This window comes from Carica papaya, chromosome 1 (assembly GCF_054855325.1).
Source record: "Carica papaya isolate Zhongbai chromosome 1, ASM5485532v1, whole genome shotgun sequence".
Taxonomy (NCBI): domain Eukaryota; kingdom Viridiplantae; phylum Streptophyta; class Magnoliopsida; order Brassicales; family Caricaceae; genus Carica; species Carica papaya.
The window spans coordinates 254572-269932 of NC_142309.1; the positions used below are offsets into that span (position 1 = coordinate 254572).

The 15361-nt window shown below is 35.9% G+C and overlaps 3 protein-coding genes, 2 non-coding genes and 1 pseudogene across 7 annotated transcripts; 5 read left to right on the forward strand and 1 right to left on the reverse strand.

The window, feature by feature from the left end:
• Nucleotides 1–68: 68 nt before the first annotated feature.
• LOC110807212 (uncharacterized) lies at nt 69–6091 on the reverse strand. 2 transcript variants are annotated; one of them, XM_022032262.2, is made up of 12 exons: nt 5754–6091; nt 5115–5212; nt 4926–5012; nt 4672–4840; nt 3463–4506; nt 2910–3052; nt 2635–2832; nt 2428–2518; nt 2169–2337; nt 1340–1450; nt 1170–1261; nt 69–420 (listed from the first exon to the last, which is right to left on the reverse strand). In XM_022032262.2, the coding sequence occupies exons 1-12, from the start codon at nt 5886–5888 to the stop codon at nt 322–324; spliced, it is 2436 nt and encodes an 811-aa protein (XP_021887954.1). In that variant the 5' UTR covers nt 5889–6091; the 3' UTR covers nt 69–321. The 2 variants fall into 2 exon arrangements, with proteins under 2 accessions (XP_021887954.1, XP_021887955.1); XM_022032263.2 differs by having other exon boundaries at nt 1165–1261; nt 5754–6089.
• A 968-nt stretch (nt 6092–7059) lies between these two features.
• Nucleotides 7060–9806, forward strand: LOC110807234 (Rhomboid-related intramembrane serine protease family protein). Of its 2 annotated transcripts, none has more exons than XM_088210081.1 (7): nt 7060–7208; nt 7605–7920; nt 8014–8233; nt 8328–8493; nt 8598–8768; nt 9165–9322; nt 9381–9806. In XM_088210081.1, exons 2-7 carry the CDS (start codon nt 7611–7613, stop codon nt 9526–9528), a joined length of 1173 nt encoding a protein of 390 aa, XP_088066207.1. In that variant the 5' UTR covers nt 7060–7208; nt 7605–7610; the 3' UTR covers nt 9529–9806. The 2 variants fall into 2 exon arrangements, with proteins under 2 accessions (XP_088066207.1, XP_021887996.1); XM_022032304.2 differs by having other exon boundaries at nt 7061–7208; nt 9400–9806.
• An 858-nt stretch (nt 9807–10664) lies between these two features.
• Nucleotides 10665–10860, forward strand: LOC148269038 (U2 spliceosomal RNA). The gene has a single exon (XR_015815950.1). It is a non-coding gene; the product is annotated as a U2 spliceosomal RNA (small nuclear RNA).
• A 645-nt stretch (nt 10861–11505) lies between these two features.
• LOC110807236 (membrane protein PM19L-like) lies at nt 11506–14874 on the forward strand. The gene is made up of 5 exons (XM_088210458.1): nt 11506–12657; nt 12741–12922; nt 13019–13196; nt 13411–13459; nt 13573–14874. The coding sequence occupies exons 2-5, from the start codon at nt 12790–12792 to the stop codon at nt 13687–13689; spliced, it is 477 nt and encodes a 158-aa protein (XP_088066584.1). The 5' UTR covers nt 11506–12657; nt 12741–12789; the 3' UTR covers nt 13690–14874.
• LOC148269039 (U6 spliceosomal RNA) lies at nt 11610–11712 on the forward strand. Its single transcript, XR_015815900.1, has one exon. It is a non-coding gene; the product is annotated as a U6 spliceosomal RNA (small nuclear RNA).
• LOC148269040 (U2 spliceosomal RNA) lies at nt 14227–14385 on the forward strand (annotated as a pseudogene).
• Nucleotides 14875–15361: the final 487 nt, after the last annotated feature.

Consider the following 15361-nt stretch of genomic DNA (forward strand, 5'->3'; position numbering starts at 1 on the left):
GCTGGGCCCATATAGTTTTGAAATTTTTGGTTCTTTAAGCTGAAAGGTCCAGTACAAGGCAATCTGAGTACTCAATAACAATTACCATATCATAAGGAGAGTACTTAAACAGTGTGAAGCATTCCTCACTTGAGCCAAAAAGGCAAGGTCACCATTTACACATCCCAATCAAAGTTTACTTGTTCAAACTAACCCTCTTGAGTTCATTTCAGATTATATATCTGGTTTTGAACTTTGCAGGTATGTAATTAAAAATCACCATCATCTCTGCATAAGTTGTACCTAAATTTACATTGCCTCAACTTTTACCACTACTCATCTCTATGATTCCGAATATCGACTAAAACATCCTACGAGCTTGCTTCTGCACATGAAACTGGAGGTGTGTCGATAACTTGTTGGACCTGAAGCATTTTCTTTCTGCAAAGTAGGCGTGAAAGGATATTAAAAAGATAAACAGTATAATCAAGTTAAAAGAAACTACAGAAACCAAGAGCTACCAAGTCAGCAAAATTCATATGCCATGGATTGATGCAAACATTTGGTTATGGGAGAGTAAACAACAGTTTAAGGTAAAGTAACTGCATGTGAAAGATGTTTTGACTTGATAGACGCTCATTCTACTTGTTTTAGTTAATTAATAGACGCTCATGTAGAACGAGATTGTGATTTTGATGTTTCAATCACTTGCATAATTAGCTTTGAGTTACTTGAAGATGGAACACCACTGCTTAAAAATTAGAACCTATCTCTTAAGGTATTTAAACTAGAAATGGAAGGGTGTCTAACATAGAAATTGCAACATCATTCTACATGGGAAGAATATTGCGGTATCAAGTGAAAGAATCATAAAACCTACATTCACTTTTCATTTCTGAACCATAAAAATGTGAATCCCAGCATTCTATACCAAACTACAAGTTATGATCACAATACCATAATATGCAGGTGCGGCATAAGTTGCTGTATGAAGAAGATGCAAAAGAATATTCCATACTCATACAAAGGACATAATAATTGGTTATCCAATTTCTAATACAATTAACAAAATTAATCTAAAATTTCTGAAAGACAATGATGATACAGAAGGCAAAACATTAAGAAAGCCAAAAACTGAATGTGTAAGGCCACACTTTTCACATTGTAAAACTACAATAAGCTAACCTTACACAAGATATGTACTTCTCAATTTCTTGTTTCTGCTCAGCATCATATGCGAACCACTTTTCGTTCTGGGAAAGTGCATCACAGGTTCCAACATCTATTCATTTGATAAAAATTATGATGAGCATAAAGTCGCATGATCATCCACACAATAAAATACCAAATGCAATTTAACCTTGAAGCAAAATGTTCCATTGACCATCATAGCCTTTTAATCTCCAGAAAGCATGACCACTAGTGTCCAAGAGAATAGCTTCTGTTCTAACAGCGTCAGACCTTTGCCGCTCTACAATGATAGATAGAAACAATGGTAAAAACATATTTTCAAAAAGATAAGGAAAAATGTTATAAATTTCTACAAAATTTGAAGGACAAATACTAACTGAAATTATTCAATCTCCCCGGCCTACATATGCAGAGATATCCAACATATTAAAATAACTAGTGGAAAAAACTCAAACCTGAAACCACTTTGAAACCAATACACTAAAACCTAGATTTATAAAGTGCTCAGCTTCTTGTAACTTTCCTTGTCCCGCAAACATAAAAAATAACAATACTCTTATATTAAAACCAGCAAGCATTATTAAATTTAGATTTGGTCTTCAAAATTCTATTTTTATCTAAGTACTTTCTTACAACTCCCCATAACTAAGCAAATAGACCAGATTTAGTTTTGGCTGTCTTCAAACTACAACACGATTTAGGCTCGAAACTTAGAGCCCACAAAAAAAAAATTGAGACAAAGAAACAACTTAGTGGTTTTTTCTTCTTATAAAGCATAAAGTCAGATGGCGTCACAAAATCTTAGAACAAAGATAACGCATGTCTTAAATGAAATACAATCATTTACACATCAGCATAAACATGTTCCCCTATCTAATATGTGGAGCATTCATCTATCCACGTTAGTGACTACTAATGGCATATTTAGATACAATGAATTGAAACATTTGGAAAGATAAACTATCTCAACATATTTTTGCACAAGCAATGTAACATACTTTTGGGTACCAGGCCCATTGCCTCCAGCATTTCTGCATGAGCTTCAGTTGTTTCTCTTTTTATTTGTGAAACAATAGCTTCATGCTCAGGAATTGTTAAAGGAGCACCATTCTTTGCAATAATAGCTTTGGCAACTTCGTCTAGCAACTTCTGCTTCAATTGTTTCTCCTATGAAAGAGAAGAAAAACCAATCCGAAGTGAATATCACATCAAGATTAACATCTGAATCCATAAGAACTACCTCTCTTGAACTCTTACCTTATCCCTTGCTGCAGTGACCTTGGCTTTTGCTTCTTTCTCTTTTTTACCAAACTTGGAATTCTGATCGTCAATCCAATTCCTTAAGGCTCTAGATTAAAGTTCCACAAAGAAAAATATAGAATGGAGAGATCATATTTCAAGCATTTGATCATCATACTACAAACTAAGGACAATGTAGAAAGAAGCTTCATCAGTATTACTTACGTAGTACAAAGAACCTCATCACATAAGAAGTTCAGAAGTTTAAGCTTTTTCGAAGCATCTAACTTCTCATATCCATCAACAACCTTATTAAAGCAATTTGTTGAAAAGTATTTAAATTGAAACTCTGATTCAGATATGCATTGCCCAAGAGCTTGCAACCAAGATCTTTTTCCAGCAGTTGGTGTCAAAGATGGAAACCTAAACAATGACAGCAGTTGTCTATGATTCCTGTGAAACTGAAAGAAAAGCTCATAAACAGGTGCTGATGTACATACTTTTCTCCCTTGTCCTTTTGTATCAAAGACAACAGTTGAATGTGAATTTGGACATTTGAGGAATATTGTAGCCGGTGAGTAGATCTTCCGCGAATCAACTCTCTAATCACAGATTCAGCTTGTCCTTTCCTCATTCCAAGAACCTATAATATCACCAACCATGAAAAAAAGCAATAATTATGGTTAAAGGGAGCCGAACTTATTAGATAATCAATATAAAAGGAAAAAAATTAAACTTCATCTACAAAGCCCTTTTGACACATTGCTCATAAAGCATGCAGACATGCATAAGGATTCATTTAGAGAAATCAATAAAGGGAAGAGGAGCACCATTTTCACTTATGTGAACATATACCATAAATTAACATGAAATAAGGATCATTTCAGTATCTTAACCCCAAGGTAATTCACAGTCAGATGTTGATTGATATTATAATAATTTATCATTTATTTGCTCAGAAGGTGGTTAAATTATACACGAATAAAATACTACATAAACCTCAAGGTGGTAGCATTCCATTATTCCACGCATTAACAGATTAGAGTTATATACCTCTCCAAAAGCTGCACAAAATTCTAAGAATTGTAATGCATCTCCAACATCTTCAGGAGGTACATCAACACCCCCAATTGTCACTGAGGTTGCACCCTGAGGCAGTTGAATGTCAGTATCAAATTCTTTGTTCTTAAGTTCAACTGCATGCTTCTTCAATTTTGGCACTCCCTTGAGCTTGGCTTCCAGATTATCATTTTTTACACCATTTAAGCCTTCTTTTTTGGAAAATTTTATACCATCTTTGTCTTCTGCTTTAAAAGAATTCAAGGAATTATTCTTCAAAACCCGTGTCTTCGAATCACTTTCCTTGACAAACTTGGGTTTTTCTTCCCTAGAGATTTCCTCAGAAACCTTAACATCATTGGCAAAAGTTTTACTCGATGAATCATTTTCCTTTTCTGCAAAATCGCCTCTGCCTTTTTCTTTTTTCTTCCGTTTGTTCCTAGAACCATCCGCATTATCTCCCTTCATATTTGTCATTCCATTAGAAACTTCCCTGACAAGCTTGCGTTTTTCTTCCTTAGAAATTTCCCCTGAAATCTTAACGCCATTAACAACATCTCTGCTCCATGAATTTTTCTCTTCTGCAAAATCTCCAATGCTTTCTTTTTTCTTCACATCTTTCCTAGAACCATCCGCATTATCTCCTTTTTTCTTTGCCTTTCCATCAGAAACTTCCTTGACGAGGTTGGATTTTTCTTCCTTGATAACTTCCCCAGGAATCTCAACATCATTAACACCACCTCCGCTCAACGAATTATTTTTCTTTTCTGCAAAATCACCACGTCTTTTTTCTTTTTTCTTCCCATCTTTCCTAGGAGTTTCCTTAGAAACCTTAACCCGCTTTGGGCTAGGTTTCTCCAAATCTGCATCATCATCCCCCTTGGAATTGGGGATTTCTTTTAATCCTTCTCTTTGGGATTTCAGAGATTTCTTTTCATTTGAAATTGATGTTACATTCCGCATTTTTAAGCTTGAATTACTTTGTTCATCAAAAGAGTTTTCTTTTCCTGCTTTCCTTGGAGAAGTAGCCACGGACTCCTGTAAAAACCACAAACATGCACAGTATAACAATATAGAAGATAATCACAATTAACCACCAACATGCACCGTATGACAATACAGAAGATAATTAGATTCAACCACCAAAGCACCACAAAGGGAAAAATGGAAAGAAAAGAAACAGAAAAGGAATGCATGTTAAACCTTCTTTGTGGGAATCAACTTCTTTGGTGATGCGCCAATTTCTCTAGCAAGCTTGTCCTGATCAATATTTTCAGGCCCCTTAACTTGCAGCATTTCTAAAACAGAAGAAAACCCAGTAGCTTTGGCTCTGTGTGCCAGTACACCAGTAGGCCTATGTCCTCTTTTCTTCCTGTAAACACACCACAACTACCCTTATAAGAGTCACCTTAGCACTACCAATTTAGTGATACAAAGCCTTCATTAATCGTACTTACATGCAAAAACTGCAATTACAAATGCCTCTGCACTTGGGACATTTCCAGTCATCCAAAAGTGCCACATCTTCTGCTTTTTCTCCATATCTATTTCAAACCAACCAAGTTATTGCTAAAACCATTACGTACAACCTCAATAATCTACTATATACATCGTGAGAGAGAAGTACGCTAGCTACAGTTTCTAACCTGTTCAACAAGCATTTGTGACAGAACTTGATGGGACATTGTTTGTCCTGTTTCTGGTTTTTGCATGAAGCAGAAAAATCGATTGTTTTTTGCCGGCACTTCAAAAATGAAAGAATAGTTTACTCATAACAAGAAACTATCACTGAAGGTTAAAACATTATATGAATGAAATTTCTCATCCCTAGATATCGCTAGACGAAGAAATAACACTTAATCAAGGCCATTAAATTCAATATGATGAATTGGTTAACGCAACTAAGCCAGAAAAGAAATAGAAAAAAAAATAAAGGAAGTTCTCAGCCGAATTTAAATTCCTCTTGAATATCTATATCTCGAAATGTCAAGAATCTAAACTCCAGGATTTCAATATATATATATATATAAACTTCAATTCATTTCCGCAACTGTATAATCAACCAGACAGAAGAAAACGGGAAACGAACATCATTGACGCATTACTAGAAAAACAACAAAAAATCTAAGCCCGTTCGTTCATACAATAAATAAATCGGTCTCAAGAAGAAACTTAGCTCTCTAAACACAATTATAATATCCTCCGCCTGCTTTAACTTTCTCGCCAACCAGATCAAAACGGAACAAAAACAAGACGGGTAATTTGGAACTTAATCAATGACTCACCTGGTGACAAGTCTTCCCGTTCTGGGGGTCATAGATTCTGCCTCCCACGACGCGAACTCCAGCAGATTCAGCGCGCTTCCTCACTTTGCCACTTTCCAGTTTGTTTTTGGATTCAGAACCCGAAGAAACAGCCATTGTTGCAAAAACAAAGGAGTCGTCCTCAATCTGAAAGCACAGAAGAAGTGCAAATGTTTACGTTACTTGCCTTTTCGAATTGGTATCTTCTTCATTGGCGGGAGACATCTGAGAATAAATAAATAAATTTCCGGGGAAGATTTGGAATTTAGAAATTTTGGAGGGTTATTTCGGCGCCAAATATTTGGCTGTTCCCGGTTTCCGGATCCCGGTCCACCGGGGAAACTTGGTGCTTCTCTATTATTTATTTATTTATTTTTTATAATTTGGTAAGAAAAAAAAATTATAAATATTAAAGAAACAGCTTTACATTATTTATATTCATTAAAAATTTATTAATTTTTAACTAATTAAAAATAAATGTGCTTTTTATTAATTACATAATTATTTAAATTAATTTTCTTTTCTAATTCGTACTAAAATGTCTACCTAGATTTTATATTTTATAAATTGTGATATAAACAATTTAGTATATACTTCACCGTCATTTTTATCGGTTTTTCTGGATTCCTACAAAAAAAAATTAAATATTTTTTAATCCACTTATTTTTAACTGATTAAAATTATTAAAATTTTTATAACATATCACTTTAATATTAAAAAAATATATATAAAAATAAATTTTCAACTACTAAAAAAATAGATAACAAAAAAATAAAATTTTCTAAGTTCCCACGATCATTTAGAACCGCCATCTCATTCCATCATTCTTCATCTTCGTCTCTAAATTTTCTCATTCGTGATTCATCGCAAGAGTTTTAAATGCTAAATTATCACAAACGACGTATACGTTTTTAGCACAATACAATTTACCAACACAATTTTCTATCGAAAATACATAAACTTTCAACTTACGAGTTTCCTAATTTGTTTTTTTTGCCAAGTTACGTGTAACTTAAGACACTATTATTTACCTCAAAACGTTAAGACTCACAACTATTTTCTTACATCCATGGACACCCAAGAATTAGTTTTTTGGAAATTGGTTTGAAGTCCTGAAAAGTTTGATATTTACGAGCAACGAAGAAACCAATAGGAAAGAAAAAGCAAATCCTTCGAGAAAATACTGGGTGCAAATTAAAATCGAGAGAGAACGAGGGATGTGATCGTGGCAAAACATGAGTGGTCCAACAAAGATAAGGCAGGATCTCGAGAGATTTTGCTTGTTTGATCAAATCCTAAGCAAGACGTCTGTCTCTATCAGCTATCAGCTGTTATAATAATAACTTTTCTTTCGTTACTGTGTGTGGTCTCTCATGGACATTCTCGCACCTCTTCCTCCCCGGCTATAATCTTCCATTTTTACTCTGTACTTTACAGGTACATTTACTTTCTTCTTTGATTGGATGTGATTCTGTATTTGGCTACTTATGTTTTCAGTAATAAAACCAACTTTAGCTTTTCCTCCTTTCATTACTTTTTATAAGTTTATACACCCGAAACCCGACTACAGGAGATTGATTATGTGAGGAAAATGATTGTGTTGTTATCGGTGTATAGCTTCTCATTCTTGAAATGTGTCAATTCTATTATGTGTTCAATTGGTTAAAGCGGAACATACTCTGTTTCTTTCTTTGGCACAGAGCTGGCTTCTTTTTCTGTATTTGGCATGCAAGAGAGAAGAAAAAATAGTAGATATACAAAAATGGGTTGTTTCAAATTTCTGGACATGTGAAATTTGAGGCTAATGGGGAATACTACTCTTCTTTTATTCAGGTCCAAATGGCGTTGATGACAGTATACTACAAAATGCCATATAAACATCATGCCCTTTCAATTCAAGGAGTAATAACAAAAGGAGCCCTGGTTCATGATAGTTTTTCTCATAGAGAAAATTTGTGCTTGATTCTGTATGCCTTGGAGTCTAATACCAGTAACAAGAAGCAGCTCAGGTCATTAGACTCTTATTTTAGGAAACTCCATTGCGGTTCTCCTAATTGGGAGGTACAGCAAATTAAACCAAGTGTCAGAAACAGGGCAGAGAAGGAGCTGGAAACTCTCAATGATTATCTTGACAAACTTAATAACGATGGTAACTTATTTTATTCCTCGTGTTTACACTGTCGTGAATTCAATTTATTGGTAATATGTGACATAATAATGGGTTCTCAATTTTTGAATGTAGATTCTGATGTAAATTTGGAGGATTATGTATCATCTATATTTGATGATCAAATGACTCAATGGAATCAATTACCACTGGATGTTAGCAGTGGTTCACAGACAAATGACGAGAAGGAACTGAAAAATTTCCGGATGCTAAGAAGTATGGATGGCCAAAGACATTCGAAGAATCTGCCTCAAGCTTTGGATCAATATGATGAAATCTCTGATCTCTATTTGATGTAAAATCACAGACCCATCTTACTACTTCTGTCATTTCCACAATCTGAGATGATGGAAGATTTCTGATTTCTTCCTTAATAATTTTTTATGCAGAGGTATATTGGCCTCGATAAACATTGCAGTGTTTCTGTTTCAAATAGCCAGTCCTGTAAAAAACGCTGAGTTTGAGCTCCTTTCACTGCCATTATTATATGGAGCAAAGATAAATGATCTGATTATGGTTGGAGAATGGTGGAGGCTATTGACACCAATGTTTCTGGTACAAGATTGACAAATTGGGTCTGTGTCTCAGTCTATTTCTCTTCTTGTTAATCTAAAATCATTACAAGGAAATCACTTACTATAGATATTTTATATGTACAGCACTCCGGACTTGTTCATGTAGCTCTTGGCTGTTGGTCTCTCTTTACCTTTGGACCTCAAGTTTGCCGAGGTTATGGTTCATTCACATTTTTCTTGATATATATACTCGGAGGAATCTCCGGAAACTTAACGAGCTTTCTTCACACACCCGCACCAAGTGTTGGTGGAACTGTAAGTCCTCTACTCTTCCTTCCTCTTATGTTGTATTTCTTCAACTTTCTTGTGTTGTGTTTGGTTCAATTCTTAATACTAATTGTCATGTTCCTCTTCATAATATATATATACATATAGAGTAAGTTTGACTATTTGTTGTATGAGAATTTCCAATTTAAGACTTTATAATTTTTTAGCAATTCATTACCTTATAGTTGAAGTACTAGTTAAATTAGCTAACTAGTTTATTCAATGGATGCGTTACTTAATTCTTTTAGATTTTCTTATCGTGAGTATTACCATTACTTGTATTGTCACTGAACAAGTTTATGTGAATGAATTATGTGAAGGGCAGTGAATTGTAACTTGGTTATCGTAGTTTCCTACACTCAGCCAAGTCTAATATATGTGCAGGGACCAGTTTTCGCCATAATAGGATCTTGGCTGATTTACCAGAAACAAAACATGGATGAAACCACAAAGGAAGAAGTTTCAGACAAATTGTTCCAGAAGGCAATGATTATCACCGGTCTCTGTTTCATCTTAAGCCACTTTGGTCCCATTGATGACTGGTAATGTTCCTCTTACCCTCTTCTTTTCTACTTCTGCACTGACTAATACCCAACCCAGTTGCATTTTACTTGCGCAGGACACACTTAGGAGCAGCTTTTACAGGGATAATGTACAGCTATTTCACGCACCCTACCCTCCAACTGGACGACACTTCGTCCAGAACTGGTCAAGAAGAAGGAATCAGACTCGTCAGAAAACATGCTGATCCCTGTAAATCGTTCGTTTTATTCTCCATCTTCGTTCTTGTTTTGAGCTCTCTGCTTCTCTTCATTGAACCCCCGCATACCATGCCTGGGTCTTATGACTTTGTTCTATAATCTAGGATACAACATACTAGTATATATAGCTGGTGATAAAGCCAAATATAGCTGGTAATAAAGGCAAATATATGCATATACATCAATATCTATATATATATGGAAGAGAGATACTGTAATGGTTCGTGTTATATAACAGTCTTGTCAGGTTCCATTTTGCATCAAATTCATCACTGTTGATGAGATAGGCTGTTTAGCATTTTTCTTTTTCATAATCGGTCTTCAAGCATAATTATCAACCAAGTTATCTTTGGTTTCTTGAGTAAGTGAAAACCCATGTCTATCTTAAGCAAAGCCAGTGCTCAGGTATTCTGGGTTGAGCTCCATGAGAGAATTGAACGGACCTTCAACATGTTCATGCTCTTGTGGGAACCTAAAATTTGCAGAGAAAGTCTTGAATTACGTTCAATACCCATGCTTGTTCACGTAGAACGTGATCTTTACAGCGTTTGCAAAAAAAAAAAAAAAGGGTAGTTTTAATTTCGAGGCGACTGGAATATTGGATGCATAGCAGAGATTTTAAGGAGTGAAGAGAGGTTTATGGAGGTGATGATGATAACTGGATTGTATTTTGATATTTAAGTCGGCTGTGTAATAAATTTTGAAAGCAATGATTTGAACAAATATATAGATAGATATATGCTATTATATATAGATAGATTCATGCATGAATATATGCATATACATTTTTTATTGGATGCAAGTGTGTACACGTATAGGAAATGCATGCCCATAATATATGTATATAATACTTACAATCCTACCAGAAGAAGGAATATTCGTATAATTCATGAATTTGAATTAGAGATTTGTTTAATTTAATTTCTAAGAAACCTAATACGCTTGGGTTTCGATATGATTTTCAATTAATAAGTGAGAGGACTGTTGGATGGTGGAGTTAAAAAAAGGAACGCGGTACTTCGTATTTGAGGAGCTTAAGGGTGCTTTTGTCCCACATCGTCTACGAGAGAGATTATCGAGTTAATAAGGGATGTTAAAAAGTGAAGCGGAGGAAATCAAACTCATACCTTTCTCGGCCTTTTGGCTAAGATCAAGTGTAGTATCTGTTCTTATCAGTTTAATATCTGATACGTGGGTCATCGACTCACATGATATTAAATTAGTTTTTTGAGGGGAAGGTGCCGTAACAATAGCTTGCTATTGGGCTCCTCAAGCGTCGTCCGTGCGTTGCACTGCTGCAAGGACCCGGCGCACCCCACCAAAACGCTATTAAAATTATGTTGGGGCTTTTGGGACGCATTTGTTGGGTAGTTTATTCTCTCTGGTGAGTGAAGCCACTTGCTTTATTCAGGACGATTGTTTGGATTGTTTTTCCTCCCGATTGAACCTACTCAACGCGCCGTGGTCGTCGTGTTTTTGGTCCTACATTGTTCTTCAAAGATTTCGTCGACCTTTAAGGTAAACAAATTCTATCTCGGCTTTTGAAAACGAGAGAATGTCCGATAATCCACCCTGCAAACCACCGTTTCCTGAGGAGCTAATGAATCTTGGACCAGAGTTGGCGCCGCGAACGCAATGAAATTATGCAGTTGGAGAAGTTTATCCTGGCCCGGGTTGGAACTCAGATGGTTGGAAGAAGTCCAAAAAGGAAGAAATATAGTGAGAATTTGATCATTGGGCGCCATAGTAAGTGGGTTAACTGTGACACGTTCACAAAAAAAATCTTTTCATAGCAAATCATTTATTAAGGAAAATAGATATAATACATAAGTGGAAGAAGAAAGAAGAACTTGGTATCGGGCATCTTCCATTAGTTATTAGTTATTCATGTTACGGGCGAACAACGGGAATTAAACCTACACGTGGTTATAGCGTCTGTTTTTTCGCATTCGATTTTGTCTGCGTCGGCCGGTGGCCGAATTTATAAACGCCCACAGTAATCGTCCCACAGTGTTTAGGGCTAAATAAAATCTAAGCTTTATATAAGTCTATCCCCGCGACCGTCAATGTCTCTCCGGAGACATCCGATAAAATTGGAACGATACAGAGAAGATTAGCATGGCCCCTGCGCAAGGATGACACGCACAAATCGAGAAATGGTCCAAATTTTTTTCTTTTTTGTTCCGCCGTTGTTGTTCTCTCTCAAGCAAACAATTTGCTTTGTTCAAAGGTTTTTCTTCTTATTTTCCCTCTTCTTGTCATGATTGTCGATCGAAAAATGGTCCAAATTTTTTTTTTTCTTGTTTCGCCGTTGTTCTCTCGAAGTGAAGGCAAATATATGTATACATCAATATCTATATATATATGGAATAGAGATACTGTAACGGTTTGTGTTCTATAACAGTCTTGTCAAGTTCCATTTTGCATCAAATTCATCACTCTTGATCAGATAAGCTGTTCGACAATTTTCGTTTTCAATTTCGGTATTCAAGCATAATCACGGTTTCTTGAGTTAAGTGAAAATCCATGTCCATTTTAAGCAAATCCACTACGAAGATATTCTGGGTCGAACTCCATGAGAGAATTGAATGGACCCTCAACATGCTCATGCACTCATGGGAACCTACGATTTGCAGAGAAAGTCTTCAATTATGTACAATCTCCATGCTTGTTCACATAGAATGTAAAGCGTAGTTTTAATTACTAGGCCATTGGAATATTGGACGCAAAGCAGGTTTTTTTTAGAGTGCAAAGAGGTTAATGGAGGTGCTGATGAAAAACTGGGATTGCATTTGATATTTATGTCTGCGAACTACACTCGGTATGTTACAGGTAACCGAAAACTGTTCGATGAAATGCCTGACAGAGGTTTTCTTTATCGGAACACGTTGATTTCTGGTTGGTTGTTTAGATACCTTTATTTGTGGATCCCTGCATGTCTTCCGCGTGGCAAGAACTGTCCCAGAGTCTACACCAAAACTTCGTAATCATATTGATCATTGGCTTGAGTTACTCGTCATTTCATGGCTACAAAATCAACCTGAAAGATTCGAGAGCTGCAAGAGAAGACGACGTGAAGACAGTGACGGTCATGTCTGTTAATCTAGAAATAGAAGGTAAAACAATCTTTTCTTTTCATCAGATTTATGGACAGACCAAAATTTTATCATGATCACGCTGTCTGCATTTCTGGAGCTAGTTCTTCAAACGAAAACCCACCGTTTTGCTTGCTGATCTTTGATTAATCAATGGCGATTGGAAGAGTTGGAAGGGGCCTAACTGGTCATGTTTTAGTAGTAAACTCTGTTGTGCACCTTATTATACTTGGATTAGCCGGTTGGTCTCTTGACAAGTACATCAATGGTGAACAAAACCATCCTCGTAAGATCTCTCCCTGATCTCTTTCTTGATGCGGGTTTTCTGTACTTGGGTTTTAACGTTGTTCGTGCTTTGATTGGCTCAATTTCTTTTACACAGATTTGGGAGGGAATACGTCAACGAGCTTTCTTTTGATGTTTGCACTTATAGCTAGTGCCGTTGGAGCTTGTTCAGTGTTTGCTGGGTTCGTCCATTTTCGGGCATGGAAAACTGAGAGTTTAGCTAGTGCTGGTCCTTTAGCACTCATATCCTCAGCCGTAACTTCTCTGGCTTTTGGGTATGCATTTCTTTTCTCTCTAATCATATAATCCTGTATAGGATTCTGTATATCTTCACGATAATATAATCCTATATAGGATCCTGTATATGTTTGCTTTCTCAACACTTTTCACAAGGATAACTAAGATTAAAACAAAAAAAGAATTATAAGCTGAACCAGAATGCACTCTTGTACCCTTTCCTTTATCCATTTATTTTTTTACTTGATACAGTTTGGTGTGCAAAGAGATCATATTAGGAGGACACAGGGGAAAACGCTTGGTAAGAACTTCATTAGAAATGTATAATTGGCCACAATCAAAACTGGCTAATGTTCAAGCTTTTCCTTCCAAGTTTGAACTTACTGATTAAACAATTACTCTGGTGATTCACAGCAAACATTAGAAGCGTTCGTCATTATATCACTCATAAGTCAGTTGCTGTATTTGGGACTCCTGCATGCTGGAATGTATAATAGCAGATATGGACCTGGTTATGGTGGCGTCAGTTAATGATATTAACCTGATAAGGTTGGCGGTGGACTTTCCAAATGCTTGTGCTCAGTTTGTTTAATGCAAAAATAGAACTATTTAGCTGTTGTATATTTCTTTTTATAATGCATATAGATGTTTATGTGAAAAGGAACTTGACATTTGTATTGGTGTGGTTTATATATATTGCTTGCAAGTAAAGAAGGAAGTTTGATAATGAAGTTGAAGTATTCGGCTTCGGTTAGGGTGAAAATCTTGTGGACGCCTTAATTAGCATACACTAATCTTAATGACAACCCGAATAACACTAAGGGAAACATGAGATTAAAAAATTATTAGATGTAATAATATTATACATATATTTTATTAATTTGCAGAATGAGAAAAAAAATTAATTTCTTTATTTTAAATTACTGAAAATAGGATTAAAGTTGGTCTGTTTATACTACCAATTATGTACGAAGAGTGTAGGGGTGCTTTTGTCCCACATGGATTCTGAGAGAGCTTGTGGAGCTAAAACCAAAGGTTAAAAGGAAAATTCGGAATAAACAGCAACTTATACCTTTCTCGGCCTTTTGGCTAAGATCAAGTGTAGTATCTGTTCTTATCAGTTTAAATTAGTTTTTTGAGGGGAAGGTGCCGTAACAATAGCTTGCTATTGGGCTCCTCAAGCGTCGTCCGTGCGTTGCACTGCTGCAAGGACCCGGCGCACCCCACCAAATCCCGAGTGATAAATGATTTGATTCCCAAACGTCGATCGTGACATCTGTCTTATGTTTCGTCTTTTAGTAGGTTAAGTAGTGTTTCCTAAGGCTTTAGATTTTATGAGTCAACTTGACTTTTAGTCCTTGACTGACTGGTCGACCACATTTGAGAACAAATTCTAGCTTGGTTTTCGAAGACAAGAGATTTATGTCCGAAAATCCACCCAGCAAACCCACCGTTTGATTTTTGGTGCAATGCCTCAGATGGTTGTGGTTTTATCGCGTTTGTTTTTCCGCATGTCGCGCGATAAAGAAATTATCCCACACCGTTTAGAGATTTGAACATATCGCACTTCATTTGTTTTTTTATCTCGATTCCCTTTACTTTCGCAGCGTTTCTAGAGCCGTAATTTTCATTTATTTTTGTTGTTTCTTCTGATCGAACAAATGATTAATGTTTGCATAAATCGAGAAATAATCAAAAGCTTTTTCTTCTTCCTTCCCCATTCTTGTCATATCTGCCGTCAAGTAAACTGTTCCTTTACTGTTATCTTCTCTTTGTATTCTTTCTCATTATCTTTTTGAATCACGCCAACGGTTAATTTTTTGCACGAATTGAGAAAACTGTACGAATTCTTTTCTTGCTTTTTGTCTCCTCCTGTTCTCTCTCTCCATCAATCAAACTATTCACTCGTTCTCCTTGGATCCATCATTTTGTTTCAATTTTCATTTATCCATTTCCAGTAAGAAAACGATTAACCCCTCTACTCTTCTCTCAAAAAAAAAAAAATATTTGTTCCTGTCGTCGTCTCCATCTCATTCCATCAAGCATATCCTTCTCATTCGGGGGTTCTTTGACTTGGATTTCTTGTAATTTTTTACCAAGGTACTTTATTCCCCTTGTCTCTTTTTGTAAACCCCTTTAATCAAGTAATCGTTTGCTTGATTGCTTGTTTTAATTTTTTACAGCTTTATCAGCTGGGATTCCT

Excerpts from the sequence above, each read along its gene's own strand:
- LOC110807236 (XM_088210458.1), top strand. The coding sequence starts at position 12,790 with ATGGCGATTGGAAGAGTTGGAAGGGGCCTAACTGGTCATGTTTTAGTA. Across the intron at positions 12,923-13,018 it reads TGGTGAACAAAACCATCCTC|ATTTGGGAGGGAATACGTCA; the intron begins GTAAGATCTCTC and ends TCTTTTACACAG. Across the intron at positions 13,460-13,572 it reads GACACAGGGGAAAACGCTTG|CAAACATTAGAAGCGTTCGT; the intron begins GTAAGAACTTCA and ends GGTGATTCACAG.
- LOC110807212 (XM_022032262.2), bottom strand. The coding sequence starts at position 5,888 with ATGGCTGTTTCTTCGGGTTCTGAATCCAAAAACAAACTGGAAAGTGGC. Across the intron at positions 2,833-2,909 it reads CAAAAGGACAAGGGAGAAAA|GTTTCCATCTTTGACACCAA; the intron begins GTATGTACATCA and ends GTCATTGTTTAG. Across the intron at positions 2,519-2,634 it reads GATGAGGTTCTTTGTACTAC|AGCCTTAAGGAATTGGATTG; the intron begins GTAAGTAATACT and ends ACTTTAATCTAG.
- LOC110807234 (XM_022032304.2), top strand. The coding sequence starts at position 7,611 with ATGGCGTTGATGACAGTATACTACAAAATGCCATATAAACATCATGCC. Across the intron at positions 7,921-8,013 it reads TGACAAACTTAATAACGATG|ATTCTGATGTAAATTTGGAG; the intron begins GTAACTTATTTT and ends TTTTGAATGTAG. Across the intron at positions 8,494-8,597 it reads TATTGACACCAATGTTTCTG|CACTCCGGACTTGTTCATGT; the intron begins GTACAAGATTGA and ends TTATATGTACAG.